The sequence below is a fragment of the Macaca fascicularis genome, chromosome 4 (assembly GCF_037993035.2).
Source record: "Macaca fascicularis isolate 582-1 chromosome 4, T2T-MFA8v1.1".
Lineage (NCBI taxonomy): Eukaryota > Metazoa > Chordata > Mammalia > Primates > Cercopithecidae > Macaca > Macaca fascicularis.
The window spans coordinates 146,272,831-146,295,063 of record NC_088378.1 but is presented as its reverse complement, the minus strand read 5'-3'; the positions used below and the strand labels follow the sequence as shown (position 1 = coordinate 146,295,063).

Genomic DNA, 22,233 nt, shown 5'->3' with positions numbered 1-22,233 from the left:
GAAAGTTCTCTTCAATAAAGTTAATGAAACAGGAGTATTTGAATTCGAAGAATCTATTATTAGACTTTTAGACACTCCATGAAAGAGTGTGGGCCCTGTTACTTTAGAAATATACTTGGGGACTGGCAAAAACTGTCATCCCTGATTTTAATAGTGGACACATTTACTCCCTGCTTCCATTCTCTGGGCTACTCTGCGCTCTTGGAGCGAGATGGGAAATTTTGTCAGGCCGCAGCAAGGGCGGATTTATACTGATGGTCCTCAAACTTGCCCCGGGCTGCTTCCAGAAAGCTAATCGGATTATTTGTACTCGGTTCCCAGCAATATCCTTTGCAGTCAGCTTGTCGCTGGCGCGGATCGCAAGAACTGAAACGCCTTAAGGGTGGGGACGGCGCCCCCTGCTGGTCGCGCCCTCGGGCGACGGTAAGAGATTGAGGACTCGAGCCCGCGCGGGGAAAACGGCTATGGGCTTGGCTTAGGGATGGTTCGCCTAAGCCTGGTAGGAGCAGGACCGCCGGGGCCTTGTCCGTTCTGTGGTTACGTAGGTCATAGAAGGAAAATTGGTTTGTGATCTGATGGGGAATCTGTGAGGACAGACCCAGGGAGGGCAGAACTAAGCGCACCGCCGGGGGGGTCGCCAGAATTGGAGGCGTGTGCGCCTCTGACAAGTATTTGCAACGTAAGTATGCATATGGATAATGTATCAATACACATGTGTAATAGATGCCAAACAAATTATTCAAATAATTGTCACACATTTAAATTTTCAGACATTCACAAAATCAAATGTAAAATATTAAACTGAAAGTTCGCAATTTAAATTTTCAAAAATTAAATCTAATTTCCAAAATTAACCGTTTTCAAAATTAAATTTTAAAATATTCAAAATTCCAAGGTAAATTTCCAGAAATAATTAAAACTTCAAAACTCAAATCTTTTAAATGAAATGTATAAACTTTAAAAGGTGAGTCATTCCTCAGCTGGAATCGCAACCAGGGCCCTCGAATAAAATGCTATTTTGATCGCTAGAACACACAGAAACTTCCCTAAAACTGCTCTACAAAATTCCCTAAAAACCCGGCATCAACCCGCCTTTAGCGGCGTTCTATAGGGTAGGTTGTATCTGGGGATCTGCCTTTTCTGGTTCTGCCTGTCCTGAGTTGGAGATGTAACAGGGAATCTGTGAACCTAAAACAAGCTTCCTATCCCGCTTCCACGCTCTAAATCTGGCTTTCCACCTGACACCCCACTTCCGCCCTCTCCCCTCGGCCTTCCCCTTGACCCGACTGCATCGCCAATCATATCCTTTCATTTGTCATCACCGCCTTGGCCCCGCCCCCTCGTCTCAGGCCGTCGCACACGTTTTGCGTCAGTAGGCAAGGCACTTTACGGCCGTCGTGCCGCTCATGTCAGTCAACATGGAGGCAGAGGAATCGGAGAAGGCCGCAACGGAGCACGAGCCGCTGAAAGGGACAGAACAGACACTAGACGCGGAGGAGGAGCAGGAGGAATCCGAAGCAGCGGCCTGTGGCCGCAATAAGCGGGTAGTGCCAGGTATTGTGTACCTGGGCCATATCCCGCCGCGCTTCCGTCCTCTGCACGTCCGTAACCTTCTCAGCGCCTATGGCGAGGTCGGACGCGTCTTCTTTCAGGCTGAGGGTAAGTATGCAGACCCTGACGGTGAAAGGAGGAGGTTGTCGCTCGCTGGCGGGGTGCAAGCATGGATGTCCTGTTGCTTCGCTGCGCAAGACTGAGGCACGAGTTGTTGGATTTTGGGGGTGGGGAGTGCGGTGCTCGGCTCCTGGCTGGTGAATCAGTCTGTGAGGATGCTGGGGTGGGTGGGCGGAGGGGATATGGGGAGAGTGGGTAGCGCAGTGCGTCTGGTGGTTCTTTAGTTCTCGGATTGTTACTATTCGTGTTCTTATCCCGGCCCTGCTCACCTCTCTTTCCGGATCTGTTTACTGGTTTGTTACATGAGTACAACAGAGTAAAAGCCTCGTTAGCTTTTCTACAAAACTGAACATACCCCTTTAGCATCGCGGCCTAGGTCAAGAAACTGATCAACCGCCCTTCCTCTTTCCACCCTCAATTTTACATTGAGGTTGGGGACTTGCGCGGGTGTTAAATAGCGTTCAAAGCCGGCCAGATTAAGGAGTGGACAATTAAGGAAATAATTGAGTTAGCTAGAGGAAAGGGTGCAATTTACAGTTCCCTCCCTCCTGGGCAAAAACTCTCAGGTGGAACTCCCGCTGGCAGATGTGAAGAACGATGCGGGCAGTGGGAAGTGGTTTTGAGTGAGTGCTGCATAGTCCCTGACGGGTCTTTTTGTCTTTGGCGCTCAGATCGGTTCGTGAGACGCAAGAAGAAAGCAGCAGCAGCTGCGGGAGGAAAAAAGCGGTCCTACAGCAAGGACTACACCGAGGGATGGGTGGAGTTCCGTGACAAGCGCATAGCCAAGCGCGTGGCGGCCAGTCTACACAACACGCCTATGGGTGCCCGCAGGCGCAGCCCCTTCCGTTATGATCTTTGGAACCTCAAGGTGAGGAGATAGATCTTTCTGCCACACCTCTCACCCTCCCTTCTCCCCAGCTCTGGCCCAGGTATACCCATGGCTTCTCATTGGTCTTGTCCCCTGTCTCATCTTTCTCCCTAATCTGCACTATCCTGATCTTTTCTTATTTTCTGCCCACAGTACTTGCACCGTTTCACCTGGTCCCACCTCAGTGAGCACCTTGCCTTTGAGCGCCAGGTGCGCAGGCAGCGCCTGAGAGCGGAGGTTGCTCAGGCCAAGCGTGAGACCGACTTCTATCTTCAAAGTGTGGAACGGGGACAACGCTTTCTTGCGGCCGATGGGGACCCTGCTCGCCCAGATGGCTCCTGGACATTTGCGCAACGTCCTACTGAGCAGGAACTGAGGGCCCGGAAAGCAGCACGGCCAGGGGGTCGTGAACGGGCTCGCCTGGCGACTGCCCAGGACAAGGCCCGCTCCAACAAAGGGCTCCTGGCCAGGATCTTTGGAGCCCCACCACCCTCAGAGAGCATGGAGGGACCTTCCCTTGTCAGGGACTCCTGAGGGCCAGGGTGGCCCCTTCCAGCTCCTAGCCCTGCTCTGCTTCCTGTCTACCTCATACTAGAATGATCGTGACTATCCAGGCAAACATTTTACTGTGTTTCTCAGACCAAGTGTCTCTGCTAAGGGCCCAAACGTGCAAGTTTTGAGGGCTTCCACTATCCTCACTCCGAACTCCTGTATATGCCTGGCTGAGTCACCTAGTTCATACTGTCATACTAGCATGATTATGACTATTGCATATGCTTGTTTTGTTTGACTCTTGGCTGCCTACGTCTATAGGGTCCCCTAAAAATCCCACGTTCTGCCCCCAGGAATGGGCCTTTATTTCCAACTAGGGGGATAATGCCTGCAATAATCCCGGCAATCTTTCTCTGTTTAGCAGTCACAGGTGAGGGTGGTATTAGCATCTTTTTTATGTAGAAAAAATTGACAGTTAATGGCGTGGACTGAGTTGGGAAGAAATACATTTCCTAATGTATTTATAGAAAATAAAAATATTTTTTATGCCTTTTTATTTTTGTTGGGGAGGGTCATTGGACAAGTTCCAGCTTTCATCTCCTTGTGTTCACCTTCATCTCCTGATCTTAGAGCCCCCCCGCCACCCACCTTACTGTTTAACCTGGATTTTTTTTTTTATTTAATTTCTGTCTATTATCTTAGCCCAGTTTATCAATTAGTTATCTTAAGTCAGCATTTTCTAAGCCATTGTTTGAGGAAACAATGACAATAGGTAATAACACATCTTAGTATTAAGAGTTTTACAGGCCACTAGTATAAGATAGGCATCGTGGTAGATGCATATACCGGGTGGAATGGGGGCCACAGCATGTCATAGAGCCCCTCTCAAGGGGGACGTGATTGATGATCACAGTCTTCAGTGGTGAGTCAGTCCTCACCAAGTTTTCCAGGTCATTCCTACAAAATAACTGTAAGAATAATAAGAAGTTTGAAAGAGTCTGGAGTGCTCCCACAATTGCAAACAATGCTTCCTGGGTGGAGTGTTGAGTTGGAACCATTGTAAAGGTGGGCAAAGCCTAGTAGAGAACCAGTGTGCCTCAGGTGCACTTGTATATAGTGGGGCTGAGGCAAAGGAGCCCTGTAGGCTTCAAAGAATCAGTGTAAGCTACTAAGAGGAACTGAAAACCTAGGTGTCACAATAAACAGTCTACACAGTTTCATGTAGACAAAAATTCTGATCATTTTCCAGACTGTTTCAGGAAGTGGTAGATGATTATGATTAGTATTTTGCTTGTGCTGTTTGTTTTTGTTTTTTGTCTGTCAATGTGATGATCGGTGTTTTATGGGGTAGAGTGGATTTGTCTACCTTTGGCTGTAAAATATCCTAACCACGTTATGATCTTGATAGGTGCACTTTACTGGGTAGAGTAAAAAGGACCACACAGTAAAGCTTGGTATAACATTTCTCACAACCCACATACCTCTTATACTTGGCACAAAAACTACATTTCCACTTAGAAACTTTCATCTTGTTTCTCTTTTTATTTCTTATGGGTTTGTTTCATGTGAATTGTTTCCTCAGGTCATTAATGTCTTCAAGTGAAACAGAAAAATCCAGAATCTGAATTTGACAGGCTGGCATATTTATTCAGAATTCCAAGTGCCCATTGCTACTTCTGCTAGATAAAGAGATACCAATGTGAAGAAGAAACTTTCCTTCCAGTTGCTAACAGCTTAGAAAGTACAGTAGACATACTGGGGTTTTATTTAAGACTTTCTTGAATGAAGAAAGAAATTGCATTCCCAGGGTGGACAGACAGCATTAGATAACAGTATGTTCAAGGGTTGGTATTTCAGGCTTCATCTCCAAAACAGTTCGGTACAAAGAGCTCACACCTGCGGCCAGGCAAGCTGATTAAGTCACAGGTGGAGTGAGGACTGAGAATAAGTGGGTGGAATAAAATATCCTAGGGTCTTTCACCTTGACTTTAAGCCTATTGAGGGTAGGAAAATAATTTTTTTACATCCACAATTTTCTTTCTTTTTAAACAGCACTTTGTTTTTTTTATATGAAGTAACTCATTTAATCCACAACTATATAATAGTTATCCCCCCCATTAAAACTGAGCTCAGAGATATGACTCAATTTGCCTCTTAATATTTTATCCTTTGTTCCCCACCTTTTCCCCAGCTTTTCCCAGTGTGCATATAGTGAATGCTTATTACATGAAACTCATGAGAAATGCACGTCATAAACTAGAGAATGAAGTGTACCTGCAAATATGAGTGGACTTATTTTATCTAAGACCAAGAGTAGCAAACGGAGTAATAATTCTCAGTCATGATTCTGTGGTTGCAGTGTATACTCTGATTCAACTTAGTTTCATTCCTGTCTGAGAAGCTGGGACTCTGCATTTGATGGCAATGGAGTGGGCTGATTTCTTTCCAAATAAGTTGAGGTGGGACTCCTGGTAGAATAAGAGGGCTTTAATAGGGTATGTCTGGGTGCCTAAAAACTGCCTTTTTTTTTTTTTTTTTTTCCAGAAGCAGGGTCTCTCTATGTTGCTCAGGCTGGTCTTGAGCTCCTGGGCTCAAGCGATCCTCCCTCCTCGGCCTCCCAAAGTGCTGGGATTACAGGCATGAGCCACCATGCCCTGCCCTAAAAACGTTCAAAAGTCATACGTAGAGCTACTCTCAAATTACTTTTCTTGTGATTCCTTATAAAACCTTTCTCCCTGAAATTTGTCTTGTTACATCACAGTAGAATTATGAGGGGAAAATCCTTTGGTGGAAGTCTAGGGACACGCTCAGCTCCCCAGGAGGCTTTATATGAATTTTAGCGAATTGCTTAAGATCCAATATTAGATCTGCTGTTCCCCACCCACCCCCCTTTTATTTTTTGAGACAGGGTCTCACTTTGTCACCCAGGTTGGAGTGTAGTGGCACGATCCTGGCTAACTGCAGCCTCCATCTTCTGGCCTCAAGCGATCCTCCCACCTCAGTTTCCTGAGTAGTTGGGACCACAGGCATGCACCATCATGCCCAGCTAATTTTTAAAATATTTTTTCTAGAGATGAGGTCTCACTGTGTTGCCCAGGCTACTCTCGAACTCCTGTTCTCAAGCGATCCACCCACCTTGGCCTCCCAAAGTGCTGAGATTACAGCTACAGCGCTCAGCGCCCATCTTGAAATCACTACCTGACAGAATATTAAAGAAAATGAAAATTGGCTGGGTGTGGTGGCTCACGCCTGTAATCCCAACACTTTGGGAGGCCGAGCCGGGTGGATCACTTGAGGTCAGGAGTTCAAGACCAGCGTGGGCAACATGGTGAAATGCTGTTTCTACTAAAAATACAAAAATTAGCCGAGTGTAATGGTGGGTGCCTGTAATCGCAGCTGCGCGGGAGCCTAAGGCAGGAGAATCGCTGCTTGAACCCAGGAGGCAGAAGTTTCAGTGAGTCGAGATTAAAAATCAATCTTCTGTCACCAGGGCCATTGAAACCACACTTTTTTCGCACCCCTTGTTAACTGGAGACACGAAGGCGGGCTGAGGGGAGAGACCATCAGAAACCTGGCAATGTCTTTTGTAGCTGCGTGGTGTGTGTCCAGCCACCTTCAGCAATTATTGTAGTGGCCAGTCTGTGGCTGACCTGGGCTATCAGGGTTAGCACACTCCAATGAGGTCCCCCAGCACGGTGGCTGTAAATGAATTCAGAGAACTTCTTTTTGTTTTTCACCTTTGCCTCCAATTCCAATGTGTCAATTATCATTGATTATTTAATCAGGACTTTATGGATGGATGTGCAGCTTCTTCTAATCTTTTTTTCTTTTAAGTGTTTAAAAGAATAATGCTGACATGAGTCAATTTTAGTTGTACAAATATACCTATTGTATAAAAATTGTCAGAAGCGAAATTGCAGAGTCTAAGAGAGACCATCTTTGGTATTCATTTTGTTAGCAAGAAAAAAATAGAGAGTCTGGTAATTTAGGAAAATACCAGTCACAGGAAGCCTGTAGATATCCTAGCTAGAGGTCTCCACCCCTTTCATTCGTGGTCTATTGTGACGTCCAAAGCCTGACCCAAGGAACTGATTCAGGTAGAGGCAACACCAGCTCAGTGTAGAGGGCCAGCTCTGCAAGACCTTGGCCGAGTGACTTCTGCTGCTTTTTGCTGTGGGGACTCTACTGGATAGACTAGCACATTGAGAGAGATGGAGTTTGGAAACAAAATAAGTGGTTCAGAACAATGGGATTTCTTTCAGATCTACTGGCATTTAGAAGGAGCTTGGTAAATTTAATCAAGAAACAAGGAAATGAAGATACCCAAGGAACATCAGGGGAAGAATAATGGTTGGATTTTCATTTAATTTGCCAGACACAATCCCTGAAGTAAGAAAATACCATTTCTCACGAAATTCCGGCACCAGAGGTTCAAACCACCAACCCTACGGTTAACAGCTGAACGCACTAACCAATTGTGCCACAGAAATGAATATGGTGGAAGATCTCCATTCCAACAAGGTTATTTTACTTTTTTTCAGTCTAAACAATACGTTAGAAAGGAGGCTTCTTCTCTGTGCATTGGAAAAATGTTTTCCCATTTTTTGATTTTCATTGTTCCTATGTTAATGTATTTTAAAAACAGAGGTTTATAGGCTTGGCACGGTGGCTCACGCTGTAATCCCAGCACTGTGGAAGTCTGAGGCGGGTGGATCACGAGGTCAGGAGTTCCAGACCAGCCTGGCCAACATGGTGAAATCTGTCTCTACTAAAAATACAAAAATTAGCTGGGCATGGTGGCGGGCACCTGTAACCCCAGCTACTTGGGAGGCTGAGGCAGGAGAATTGCTTGAACCCGGGAAGCAGAGGTTGCAGTGAGCTGAGATCACACCACTGTACTCTAGCCTGGGTGACAGAGCAAGACTCCATCTCAAACAACAACAACAACAACAACAAAACACAGAGGTTTGTAATAATACAGATATTATTTTTAGAGAGGAACATCAAAGGGTTAATTGGGTGGAGAGCAGGACGCCGGATAGCTGCGTTTTTCAAAATAAGTATGAGTAGAATCAAAGGAGAGACATCAGACTCAATTTATTTTCAGTTCAATAAGGAAGTTTTCACTGATAGTTCAGTTGAGAGAGAAGCCACTGGAAGGCTGTTGCATGGAAGAAAATATATTAAATGAGAAAGACACCAGCAAGAGCAGAGGGGAAAATCATTTAATGCGAAATCTGATACAAATATTAAGGGATAGTACAGTAATTTAAGGGGCCAAACCCCAGGGCACGAAACCAGAAACTGCTGTACATTTGTGCTTGGCCACCAAACTGCGAGCCTGAAATTGCAATCATACCTTGTATTTGTTTTTTAAAGAGTAAGTTGGTGACAGATTTTATTTCATTTCTTTTCTGCCTGTCTTCCTGCTTCCTCTTTTTCTTTCTGCCTTCGTCTAATTCTCCAGTATGTATACCTTCTAATAATTTTCTTCTGGGTTTTATTCTGAATATTATGATTTTCTAAATTTGTGCCTGTTTTTCTCATTTTCTTAAGCATATGTGGGTTGACCTTGGAAGTACGATGATGGGTAGGAGATGGGTGAATGTGGTGATATTCACTACCCTATTTGTCTTTCTAGTCCTTTCAGTGACATTTAAGCCCAGGAGTCAGATTACATTAGGATGATTTCCTCAACTTGGAACTGTTGATTCTTGGATGTCCTCTATTCATTTAGTCTCCCAACTAACAGTTATTGAGTGTCTGCTAAAAGCTAGGCACAGTTCTAGGCATTTGAATACATCAACAGTATGCAGCAGAGACTAGGGTGGACTTTTCAAGCTGGGGAGAAACACACAATAAACACAAAAAAGTAAATTGTATATATTTGAAGATAATAAGTTCTATGGAGCAAAGAAAGAGTCAAGCAGGGTAAGGGGACCAGGGAGTGGGAGGTATGTGGTTTGCAATATTAAACAGGCAAGTTAGGGTGGCCTCTTTGTTTATGATGTTTTGGAATGGCTTGTTGGAGTTTTGATATATCCATCTTTGTCTTTAAAAGATGTCTCTCTGAGAATCTAGGCTGAAACAGACAAAAGAGACTGGATAGATCTTTCAATAGCAATTATGAGGAGTTTTGAGAGGAGGTGCTCCCTGGGATTGGATAAAGATACCAGTTAGGAAGGATGTAAATGCCTATTATTTAGGAATAGACAAACCTCCTAATCTATTTTACAACCATGAATTATGTGTTGGCCATTTTCAGAGATTTGGGTAGAGGGATCTCTGGATGCCCTTTTCTATGGATCACTATATTCCATGCCAATGGGTCTCTTGGCTAAGGATTCAATGGTGCATGTGCAAGAAATGCTACTGATAAGTAATATTAGATCAAGTTTCTCAAGAGTGGCTAAAGCTGAGCAATCTCGCCACTATACTTGGAGAGGATAATATGGATGGTGTAAATTAGAATTGTATATAAGTAATAAGTTAGAATATGGACAGTTTTTTTTTCCTTTTTTTTTTTTTTTTGGAAATGGACATTCTTTCATGATTCATCAAAAGAATCATTGAAGAAACTGATTTATCATGCTACCTCAAGTGTTTCTTGAAAACCTGTTGAAGGAAAAAGAAATTAAATATGCTGAATTGGCTGAAAAAATATAGAAGAAGCACTTTCAGATCACATTAATATATACAAACTGGAAATAATCTATGCACACAGAAAACACCCAATTTGAAGTGACTTTTAGTCTTCAGCCGAGTTAGAGGCATGACAACAGAATGAAATGAAAGTCTGGACAACGTTGGCTCCACTTAATATGGAGAAGAAAAACTTCCCAACATAGATGATGATCTGAGCCATGCACATGAAAGTTGCATTTCTACAGAAAATGGGCCAAATATCTTACAGAAAATCCTGAAAGTGCTGTTTGTTCTTCACAAAGCCAGATGAGTTCCCATGAGGAAAAATTATGATAACTGGAGGTCATCGACTCTGCTTGCTGAGAAAAACTTAGCTACATAAGAAAATAAAATGAGCCAGGCACGGTTGCTCATGCCTGTAATCCCAGCACTTGGGGAGGCTAAGGTGGGAGGATTGCTTGAAGCAGGAGTTCAGAACCATCCTGGCCAACATAGTGAGACCTCATCTCTATTTTTTAAAAAATGAAAAATTTGTTGTATGCATTTTATATTTGTTTTATATCTTATATATAAAGGAAAATAAAATGCATACAGCAAACAAAGTATATGGAAGCCAAGATCATATGCGGCTTTTGGGAAGAGGATCCATATGCTCCTGTTCTAACAGGGCCACTTCGGAAAGGCCCAGGACAATAGGTTTCCCTGGAATATCAGATCACCAAGGAAGGTTAAGCTAGGTGGGCTCAGAAATCTAGGATCCATAGTTATCCTGTGAGGACCTGAAGAAACTTAGGATAAAAGACAAATTATTTCCCTAGAACAATTCCATTCTGATCCAGATCTTGCTCCAAAAAGCCTTTTGACTTTGATAGACTTGCTGAATCTGAAGACTTCAGAAGTTTCAGTACACCTTAAATGGAAATGAAGTCCAATAGAAATACTACAAAGATGTACCTGATGAGAACAAGTGACTTGTCTCCACCACCTGAAAGTGGAACAGCTGGCTCAAGCATAGTTCTGCCATCTCACAGTCAGAGTCCCAAACATTCTTATGAACTCCAGGGGCATTTCACATTCCAAAGACTTCCATTTGCTCGCCCTTCTTTGGAGAGTATATACGGATGTTCCCCAAGTGCTTGTTCTCTTAAGTGATTTCCAGGACCTAACACACTCTCCATTTACAATGTCAAGTTATTCTCTCCTAATTGCTGTATTCCTCCCCTCCACTCCCATTTGAAAACCCTGAAGGTAGATGTGACCCGCACGTAGGGTTAGTTGAGCTTTCATATAAAACTCAATCCAAAGATCTGAAACCATAGTAAGGAATTCTTCAGTCCCTTGTGTCAACTAATTCTGAATTATCTGTTATTTAATGCAAATAATCTTAGTTAAGTAGTTACAAAATTGGATCAAATGGAAGCCTGATAGAATTTTAAATCTTAGTGCTTCCACTATATCCTAGAAAAGATAGTATAAGTATAGTAATTGTTATTACCTAGTCTTCTATAACAAAAACTTGAGTGGAAGTCTGACATGAGCAGTTTAGCATTTGGAGAAATTTGGAAGTGCAAAGGCCATTTTTCTATGTCATAAATTGTGTTTATTGTAATTCTTAGACAAATGTTAAAATAACTTGTTTACTAATACAATTTAATTTTTTAAAAAAAATTATCTGTATATTGTCAAAATTAGCATGATAATTTGGGATACGGGAAGAAACATTGAGGACCATGGGGTTAAGTGTGTTGCTGGTTTTAGGGCTGTGTGAGGGAATAAGATATATATTTACATGAGCACTACATATTCCAGTAACTGAGGCAGATCTAGAGTCCAGGTTTTCTGACGTTCAGATTTGGATCTTAAGCACAGGGAAAAAGGAATTTTATAAGAAATTTTAAATCATTTCCTAATTTCTATTCAATTTACTTTGCAACAAACATGTAAAGGTATAATTTTACCTCTGCAATAGGTCTGGAAATAATAACACTTAAAACTTCTTGCAGTGGGGTAACTTGTAGTACAGAAACTCACATAAACACACAAATTCAATATAAAAATGATGCCAGTTATCGTATGTGCCAGTTATCAAACGATTGTGTCCCAGCCCTGAATTCACCCTCAAGTACTCCAGGCTTTGAGATGCGGGGCTTGGGCTCTGCAAAACATTTTCTCTTTTGCTTGCGGTTCCCTGTTAGATTCTGACACTAGAGGGCCCCAGGAGCCTGTTGGTTCTCTGTTACTTTATTACAGGGCAACAGCCCTTCACCCTGGCAGTGATAGAACAGTTTGTTCCACTTTCCAGATTTTGAAAAGTGCCTGCAGACCTAGGCTCATTGCACCTTCAGCGGTGCCAGCGTCATCTAGGAAGTGCCTCCTTCTCAGATACTGAGTCTCAGCTCCACAAGACCCCAGTCCTAGGAGCTCCTGAGGTACTGACAGCAGCTAGGATGCACTTTCTCTTCAGAGCTCTAAGCCCCCATGCCGGGATCTCTCTTCTCACTTTCCAGTTTCTGATACCAACTCCTTTCCTTTATTCCCCACCATAGTGGGTGGGAGCTGTTTGCTGCAGTTTTCAACTCTGTGTTACCTTTTCGTGTTTTAGATTTCTAAAACCTGAGCAAACAATTTCCTGTATGAACTTCATGGTGAAATGCCTCACGTGGTTTTTGAATTGCTGACTAATTTATTTCTCCTTGATGTCTATCCGAATCTTGCCCGCCCACCCTTTCAGGCCCAAGTCTTTCCCCACGGTTTTTCTCTTTGCAGACTGGATGAATCTCCAGGTCCTCCAAATGACTACATTATATCATGCACACCTCAGTTATAGACCTCTGGGTAGTTATTTTAGTATTTATGCTTTATTACAGACTTCTAGGTTTTTATAGTCATATTGAAGACATGGTATTTTGTTATTAACTAGCATATATGCTCTTCAGGGACAGAGAACAAACCTCAATGTTCTTGGGATGTTTTTCGTGTTTTTTTTGAAAATCAAAATGGTAAAAGTGAAAATAAATATGCCCCATCCAAACTTAGAATTTTCATTGGTTACAGAGCTGAGATGATCCAGGAAGCTGCCACCTAGCTAACAAGCCTGTCCTATTTGGGAGAGTATGGGCATGGGGGATAATTCTACATTAGGAGAAAGGTCTTTAAGCGTTAAAAAGACAATTAGGCTGATCATGGTGGCAAACACCTGTAATCCCAGCACTTTGTGAGGCCAAGGCGGGCAGATCGCTTGAGGTCAGGAGTTCAAAACCAGCCTGGCCAACATGGTGAAACCCCATCTCTACTAAAAATACAAAAAACAAACAATAAAAAATAGCAAGGCATGGTGGCACATGCCTGTAATCCCAGCTACTCAGGAGACTGAGGCAGGAGAATCACTTGAACCTGGGAGGCAGAATGAGCCGAGATTGCGCCACTGCACTCCAGCCTGGGCAACAGATCAAGACTCTATCTCAAAACAAAACAAAACAAAAGACAATTATTCCAAAGTATGTTCATTAATTCAGAATTCTTAACACACACTAGGGGTGACATAGACTGTACTGAGGTCAAAAAGATGGACAAGAACCAAGAGAAGAAAGAAGCAAGGGTCAGCCATGCCCCTATTCCTTCCCTGTTTCCTCTGTTTCCTAAGTCCTCACTGATGAAAATGAATGCGTGGTTTGACAGTTCAGAAATTAGTATTTGAAGACATAAAATGGTGCTGCTTTCTTTATCCTGAAAACTTGGCCCCAGAATATGTTAAGCAGTAAAGTTCAGTTCTTACCAACATACCATCTTTGGTAGACAGAATGACCCCCTCAAAGATATCTAAATCTTAATCCCTGTAACTTGTGAATATGCTGCATTTCGTGGCAAAATAGACATTGCAAATGTAACTAACATTGTGAATCTTATAATAGGAAGATCATCTTGGATTTCTGGGTGGGCCTAATCACATGAACCCTTATAAGCGGAGAACTTTCTCTGAATTCAGAAAGATGCAGAAGGAAGAGAAACCAGATATTTGAAACAAGAAAAAGACTTGACAAGCCATTGCTGGCTTTAAGATAAAGGAGTCCATGAGTCAAGGATCTTAGTTCTAAGAACACTAGAAACTGAAAAATGCAAGCAATCTGAATGATCTTGGAAGCAAAATTTTTTTACAAGCCTCCAAATAAGAGTCCAGCCCAGCCAACACCTTGACTTTGGCCTCATGAGGTCCTGAGCAGTTGGAACACTCTGTGCCCAGACTCCTGGCTCAAAGTACTGTGAAATAAGAAATGGGTGGTGTTTTAAGCTGCCGAGCTTGAGGTGATTTATTATGGAGGCAGAGTAAAACTAATTTATCATCTTTCATGCAAATCAATTCCTCCTCCAACTCAAAGAGCAAATATACACAAATGTCAGACAAAGGCACAAGAGAAAGGCTTTTCATAAGCAAACCAGGGGAGACAGAGATTAGTCTAGTAAAACAAATGGGGAAGGAAGGGGAGATGACAGCTGTAAGTAGCAATGGGCATTCAGCCCACTCCAACATTGTAGGAAAACTGCCTAAGAGGTTCTTTCTCAAGGAGCAAGGAATCTGACTGATGTTTTCCAGGCTAACAGTCTTAAACCTCTAGGTGTTTAGGGCTAAATGGGCAGAGAGAGGATGGGGATGGAACATCATTTTTCTTTTCTTTTTTTTTTTTTATTTTTTGAGATGGAGTTTCTCTCTTGTTGCCCAGGCTGGAGTGCAATGGCGCGATCTCGGCTCACTCTCTGCATCCCGGGTTCAAGCGATTCTCCTGCCTTGGCCTCCTGGGTAGCTGGGATTACAGGCATGTGCCACCACGTCCACCTAATTTTGCATTTTTAGTGGAGACAGGGTTTCTCCATGTTGGTGAGGCTGGTCTCAAACTCCCGACCTCAGGTGATCCACCCACCTCAGCCCCCCAAAGTGTTGGGATTACAGGGTGAACCACCGCGCTCAGCCTGAGCATCATCTTTCTAAGGGACAGTGCAGACTTGGTGGGAGGAAGTGATTCAGCAGAAGCAGCATCCACGGTGTCTCTCAGGGGATGATCAGTATTTCCCAAGGATAAACTAGATTCAAGATTTTCTTAGAAAGAGCTCCTCCAAGGACTGTGTATGAACAACTGATGAAAAGTGAACAAACAGGCTCCCTATGAAGCAAGAGAGGGCCATGCCTGGTGGCTCACACTTGTAATCCCTGCACTTTGGGAGGCCAAGGTGGGCGGATCACTTGAGGCCAGGAGTTTGAGACCAGCCTGGCCAATCTGGCAAAACCCCATCAAAAAAAGCCAGAGGAAGAAAACCACACTTTACAGCCAGACCAAGGAAGGGAAATATTAAAGGCAAATGCAGTTTCCCATCCCCAAGATGCAAATGAAGAAAGACTATCTTCCTTATTTTTCAGGCAAGCATATTCCTAGGGAAAAGCAGGAAGGTAAGACTCCTATCTGAGCTCACATATTGAAAAGAGAAATGTTGGCCAGGTGCGGTGGCTCACGCCTGTAATCCCAGCACTTTGGGAAGCTGAGCTGGGCAGATCACTTGAGGTCAGGAGTTTGAGACCAGCCTGGCAAACATAGTGAAATTCCTCTCTACTAAAAATACAAAATTAGCCGGGTGTGGTGGCGGGTGCTTGTAGTCCCAGCTATTTGGGAGACTGAGGCAGGAGAATCACTTGAACCTGGGAGGCAGAGACTGCAGTGAGCTGAGATTGCACCACTGCACTCCAACCTGAGTGGCAGAGGGATGCTGTCTCAAAAAATAAAAGACAAATAAAGATAAAAAAATAAAATAAAAAGAGAAATGTCAATAGCATGGGCAGAAAAGTTGTGGAAATTTTCCAAAGGTTGTTGCTTCTGGGCTTGCAGTTGCTGAGCTCTTGTCTTATATCCCAAACTGATGGAAAATGAAGGTGATGATGCTCTGACGGGTTCTTCTCCCACTGAACCCTAGTTAGGGAGCATTGACTCCCTAGGGGCACTTCTGCTGCTTAACAGGCCCACTCTAAGCAGGACACTCTGACTGAGGCAGCAGTTAAGAGGTTTTGTTTTGTTTTGTTTTTTTGTTTTTGTTTTTTGAGACGGAGTCTTGCTCTGTCACCCAGGCTGGAGTGCAGTGGCGCAATCTCGGCTCACTGCAACCTCCGCCTCCTGGGTTCAGGCCATTCTCCTGCCTCAGCCGCCCGAATAGCTGGGACTATAGGCGCTCGCCACTATGCCCGGCTAATTTTTTGTATTCTTTAGTAGAGACGGGGTTTCACTGTGTTAGCCAGGATGGTCTCGATCTCCTGATCTCATAATTCGCCTGCCTCAGCCTCCTAAAGTGCTGGGATTACAGGCGTGAGCCACCGCGCTCGGGGGAAGTGAAGAGGTTTTGAAACCCAGACTTACTCTGTGGTGCTGTCTCCTTTGAAGGGAAATCATGTGCCCTGAATAAAGGATCCTGGGTGTTCAGGACCAAATATACCCCAAAGGGCTGACAGCACCAGTGGTCCTACTAGGGCCTGCTTCAAAGATGAATGTTTCAGAAACGGAATTCCTGACTGAGCTAGACAGACCTATCCTAGAGCACCAGTGCCTTAGGATTGGCATTTCTCCAAAAGGAAGGCTCATGGGACTGTGCTACCAAATGCTGAGCCACTGGCCTCACTGTCAGGTGACTGTTTGGCAGGTCCCAAGTGGCCTTCTTTCTTTCAGACTGGGCTTCTATACTAGTCTAAATATAGGTGGATCAGAAGATCCAAAAGGATCTGTGTGTGTAAGAGAACTAAGGGTTGGGATGCTTACAGGAATTGGTTTAGAGCAGGTATGGTTGGGGGCTTGGCAGTCCTGTCAGTCTGAGGGGTCAGAGGTGGCTTGGTGGGGTCAGTGATGGGTAATGTGGTAGAAGCAGGAGTCAACCAGGAGTAAGTGACTGTTGGCCTCAAGTCTGAAGAGATGCCTGGAAGTGTCTCTGAGTTCCAGGACACCAAAGGGGTCAGCAAGTTGGATGTTTCCTAAGGCAAAGCAGCCACACAGGTTATCCCTCCAGTGGATTATAGGAAGGCCAGTGGGCCTGGGATATTCTGCATCACTTTCAAGCTCTCCAGCTTGGATTAGTGCTCACAAATGGAAGGGTAGTTGGAAATGGAGCAGTCCCAGCAGCAAGTAGGGTGACAGAAAGGATGGGTTGAGTGGCAGGCACAATCTCAGGGACAGTCATTGGTGGCCTCAGTCTGCTCCTTTATGACTTTGTTGATCTACCAGAGTGCAGCTTTCTTGTCCAAGTTTTCTGCAGTGACTGCATAACCAAGTTGGGGCTTTGAGGACAGGATAAGCTCCCCCTATGGCTTAGAAGGCAGTAGCAAAGTTTTGCCTTCATGGGGCCCAGAACTAACAGATGTGGTTGATGTATTCCTTGAGTTTTGTTTTGTTTTCTTCTGTGAGGGAGTCTCTTCAGCCTGAACCTCATTGTTTAATCCCCATACAGCAAAATGTGGACAGCTGTTTTTCTGTGCTCTTTTTTTTTCTTTCAGAGGGAGTCTTGCTCTGACGCCAGTCTGGAGTACAGTGGCACGATATCATCTCACTGCAACCTCAGCCTCCCGTGTTCAAGCTCTTCTGTGCCTTTTTTAGGGGAAGAAGATACTGAGTACTTTAGACATCAGGAGCAGATCAGGAGGGATGGCAAACTGCAAACTGGGACCTCCTCTCTTCCCTGCCTTTGAAGTTTCCAGTAGAGCTGTAGGAGCTGCCAATGTCATTTCTGTTGGAGCTGAGGGGACCACTTGTGAATATACCGGTCAAAGGGTTCTTGGACGGATGATGAGACTTCTTACTGCAGTGGTCATCTGAACTCTGGGAATGGAGGTTTGTCTTCAAGGGACTCAGGCACCAAATAAACGGAGACTCCATTGGCCATCACAGTTGAACACCAAATATCTGGTCTCCTGGAGATTTGTTTTCCTGTCCTGGCTCAGAGAATATTGGGTCTTCCACTTTCTTTTTTTTTTGCATTCTCCGAGGGCCTCGGTTTGATCTCTGTGCCACAAGGGTGTGGAAGCTTTAAGGGTGCTTAGCTCAAAGTGGGCTTTGGTACTGGAAACTGGCTCACTTGGATGAGGTCGGGGGAAGCAATCTTGATGGTCACCAGACTCTTTCAGGGTGACCTGCTGGCTAATCTGTGGAAAGGAATGGGGCGAAACACATCAATGTATTGAACACTGCAAGGTCTGAAAGAGCCGGCGTCTGGAGGGCTTCTCCAAAAGCTCCTGGTCCCCCTAGGAAGGCGGCGGCGAGGGATCAGCCTTTTCCGCGTATAACTACCTTTAGTGAGTGATGTGGCTGGACCTGGGCTTTCGAGCTGGGTACTGCCTCCAAGGAGTTTAGTTGGCTGCCGATGAGACCCCGCGCAAAGCGCAGTGTTCTGGTGACAGGTGGCCGTCAGGGACGAATGATGTGCACGGGTCGTCCGGGGCCCTGGAGCCCTTCTAGACAGCTGATTCCCTAACCTGGCGAGCCAGCGCCCAGCACATGGGCACTAGGGACCACCGAAGTATAGCGACAGCCCCAAAGAGCTTCCCCAGCCCCAGTTCTGCCACCGCCGACCCCTCCAGTTTCTCGTCCAGCCACTTCATTTATCACTTGCCTTAGCGAGGGCTTGGGAGACACCAAAGGAAAATACATCCTGGAATGAGCCTGGGCATCAGGACTGATAGGTCCACCCGGCAGCCTTATCTCCCGCTACTGCTTAACTGCTGGAGATCTCAGCTTTGGGTTCCCGGGCACACGGGACCCCTCCCTCCGCCCTGTCCGGACCCTAAAGGCAAGTTCCCGGGGAAGGTTCCTTAACGAACAGCGGGCCTCCGGGTAGCCGGGTTGCCAGTCCAAGAATCTTCTCATTCACCTGCGCAGGGCCGCGGGACCTCACCCTTCCAGTGTGGTGCCAAGATCCAGACTGCCTGACGTGTTTTCGTGCCCCCGGGCGGTGTGTTTAATCGGTGCTTAGTTTTTACTCTCTAGTTTGAGGACCCGGCGACAGGGCTCTAGTCCCTCTTCCTGCAGCTGCGGGTGACAGACATTGGCTCTTTGGGAATCGCAGCGCGCCAGCCCAGGAGCGCCGCGCCGTCTGGGAACTGTGGGGCAGTGGTCCCTCGGGGCGGACAGAGTTTGGGTCCAGGGGGCTCGCGTTGTCTGATCCCGGCTTGAAGGGTCAGTTTGAAGAGAGTCTGTTTACCTTTCCACCCACTCCGGGCCCTGGTGCGGGTCGAAGGCCACGGGCTGAGAATTTGCTGGGAGGGATCGGGAAGAAGCGTGGGAGGGCTGACCGCCTCCCATTCCTCTTTCTCTGACTTCGCAGGCGGCACTACTTCCCTTTCCCGAATTCCGAGCGCCCCTCTTCAGGTCAAACGCTGGGCGCGGCCCTTCCGAGACTACCCGAGAAATTCTGACTGTGAGCGCCAGACAGCGGCGTGGTAGCGGCCTTCCAGGGAACTGCCCCTCGGGAGAGGAAGGAACGGGCGGGGAGACGCCCTCGGTCCCTCTCATTCCCTGAGTTCCTGCGGCGGCCCCTCTTCTGGAGCTTGAGACCTCAGGGACTGAGGGTCGCAGGGAGCCTGGGACACAGCAGGCAGATGGTGCGGAAGGTGCCTTCATTCTAAGTCTCTGGGGGCTCTGGTTTTTCCTGCCAACTGCCCATCTCTGGCGATCTCGGGAGGAAAGGGCCAAATGGCAAATTCTCTCGCAGGAAAATTCAAGTTTCCAGGGTTTTTGCCCCACAGGTCTTTAGAGACTTTTCAGTGGGTGAATCTTCCGGGGTCCCTCTTTCTTCCTCTCTCTCTCACCTACGACAACTTCAGATTGTGCACCAAGGATGGGAGGGAAGTTATCAGGAAAGGACAAGATTATATTTAGAATTCACTGGGGAGGTGGTGATTCTGAAGACAAACCATGGGATCTTGGTCCTGTGCTTCTCAAGAGTCGGGTGTGGAACTGCTTTTGCTCTTGCTTCTGGCAATGACCTCCCATAGGATCTGCATCTCCAGCCTCTCCAAACTCCAACTCATCCTACACGGGACATCAAACCTACCTTTATACTGCCCAAGGATAAAAAATTGTTTTCTCAAGGGCTCCTCAACCTTTGGGTACAAAATGAGTTCTCACTAAAGCTAATAGGGATATTCCCAACTCACAGGCCCCAGGGAGCAGCAGGGGGTGAGGAAGGATCTAGCAGCAGGCCATCAACACCAGGCTTGATGGAGGTCTGGCAGGAGACACCTCAGTGCTGGACGTCTGGATGAGGCACCAAGACCTCAGCACAGATCTGGGGTGTGTTCACAGTGGGCTTCTTTATTAGAGTGGAGAGTGGAAAATGGAAACAATGGAAATATCCAAAAAAATTGGACTGTCTAATTAATTCAGATAAAGACATGTGATGGGAAAACAGACAAGATAGACTGTGTGTGTGAGTGTCATGTATCTTGTTCCTGATACACAGTATATTATGTAAATCATACTTCTATTTATATTTTGAATTAGCTATTGATATATATAGAGAGATGTGTTTACAAAGGCATAAAAATCAATTGAAAGGATATAGACTGAACTGTAATAAAGTGATTAACTCTGGTGTGGGACTGGATTGGCAGGAATGGCAATGTTATAGTGGTATATTGTTTCAAATTTTCTACTTGTATTATATCTTTCCAGTAACAAAACAGTGAACATAATTATAATTTTATTTATTTTTTTATTCAGTTATTTTTGAGACAGATTTTACTCTTGTTGCCCAGGCTGGAGTGCAATGATGTGATCTCGGCTCACCACCACCTCTGCCTCCGGGGTTCAAGCGATTCTCCTGCCTCAGCCTCCCGAGTAGCTGGGATTACAGGCATGTGCCACCATGTCTAGCTAATTTTGTATTTTTAGTAGAGACGGGGGTTTCTCCATGTTGGTCAGGCTGGTCTTGAGCTCCCAACCTTAGGTGATCCACCCGTCTTGCCCTCTCAAAGTGCTGGGATCCCAGCACCTTGGATCCCAAAGCGGGCGGATCAGGAGGTCAGGAGTTCGAAACCAGCCTGGCCAATATGGTGACACCCCGTCTCTACTAAAAATGCAAAAATTAGCTGGGCGTGGTGGTGTGCGCCTGTAGTCTCAGCTACTCGGGAGACTGAGGCAGAAGGATCGCTTGAACCTGGGAGGTGGAGGTTGCAGTGAGCCATGATCGTGCCACTGCATTCCAGCCTGGGTGACAGAGCAAGACTCTGTTTCAAAAAAACAAAACAAAACAAAACAAAAAAAAACAAAAAAACAAAAAAACAAAAAAAGGATGCTTTCAAAATTATACACGTTGTGCAGATGTTTAATGCTCAGTTCAAAGATGAACAACAGAGAGCATGTACCTGGCCTTATTTCTCCTGGTTTTCAAGGAATCTGGATTTTTCTATTCTTTAAAAAGAAAATGGACCAAAAAATAGTAAAATATAACTTTTTGCCATAGAAAAGACAACAAGCAAAGAAATACAAAGTCACAGATTCAGAAGACACTTGCTCATTAGCAGCTTTGTCTTTTAGCAGACTCTACAGCCATAATTCCTGATTCAGATATGCATTTTTATTGAAGATCACTTTTTTTTTTTTAAACATACTAACTGAATCACAGGCCGTTTACAGTCAAAGAGGTAGCAGTGGGTAAACAGATGACACTGGAAAACAGTACAGATCACAAACAGTTCAGGGATGAAACTCTGAATGCAGCATCTTCAGTGAAACTTGAAAGGGTCTTTTTGAACATACACTGTTATGTCAATGTGGGCAATTGATTTTTGATAAAGGTGCAAAGGAAATTCAATGGAGAAAAAATAAAGTATTTTGTTGTTGTTGTTTGTTTTATTGAGACAGGGTCACATTCTCTCACTCAGCCTGGAGTGCAGTGGCATGATCATGGCTCACTGCAGCCTCCATATCCTGGACTCAAGTGATCCTCCCACCTCAGCCTCCCAAGTAGCTAGGACTTACAGATGTGCAGCACCATGCCGGGCTAATTTTCACTTTTTGTAAAGATGGGGTCTCATTATGTTGTCCAGGCTAGTTTCAAACTCCTGAGCTCAAGCACCCTCCTGCCTTCGTCTCCCAAAGTGTTGGGATCACAGGCATGAACCACTGCACCTCACATAAAGTATTTTTAACAAGTGCTGTTGAAAGAATTCAGCATCCGTATGTAAAAATAACAAGACTCCACCAAAATTTCATGCTGTATACAAAATTTCACTTAATATGGATCATAGACCTAAATGTAAAATCTAAATTAGCTATTAAAACTTTTAGAAGAAAGCATGAGAAGAATTTTGTGACCTGACATTAGGCAAAGACTTCTTAGATATTAGATACTAAGACTGGCCTAACATTTCTTTGGAGGAATGTTTATTCAAGTCTATTGCCCATTTTAAAATTAGTTGTTTTTGCTACTGAGTTGTAGGAGTTCTTTATACATTTTGGATATTAATCTCTTATCAGAGATATGATTTGCAAATATCTTCTACCATTCTGTAGGTTGTCTTTTACTTTCTATGATAG

General features: G+C 44.8%; 1 protein-coding gene across 1 annotated transcript; it reads left to right on the top strand.

The window, feature by feature from the left end:
• The first annotated feature begins 1,411 nt into the window (after positions 1 to 1,411).
• ABT1 (activator of basal transcription 1) lies at positions 1,412 to 3,585 on the top strand. Its single transcript, XM_005553801.4, has 3 exons — positions 1,412 to 1,659; positions 2,343 to 2,539; positions 2,693 to 3,585. The coding sequence occupies exons 1-3, from the start codon at positions 1,419 to 1,421 to the stop codon at positions 3,071 to 3,073; spliced, it is 819 nt and encodes a 272-aa protein (XP_005553858.3). The 5' UTR covers positions 1,412 to 1,418; the 3' UTR covers positions 3,074 to 3,585.
• Positions 3,586 to 22,233: the final 18,648 nt, after the last annotated feature.

Coding starts and splice junctions, on each gene's coding strand:
- ABT1 (XM_005553801.4), top strand. CDS start 1,419: ATGGAGGCAGAGGAATCGGAGAAGGCCGCAACGGAGCACGAGCCGCTG. Junction 1,660..2,342: donor CGTCTTCTTTCAGGCTGAGG/GTAAGTATGCAG, acceptor TTTGGCGCTCAG/ATCGGTTCGTGAGACGCAAG. Junction 2,540..2,692: donor ATGATCTTTGGAACCTCAAG/GTGAGGAGATAG, acceptor TTCTGCCCACAG/TACTTGCACCGTTTCACCTG.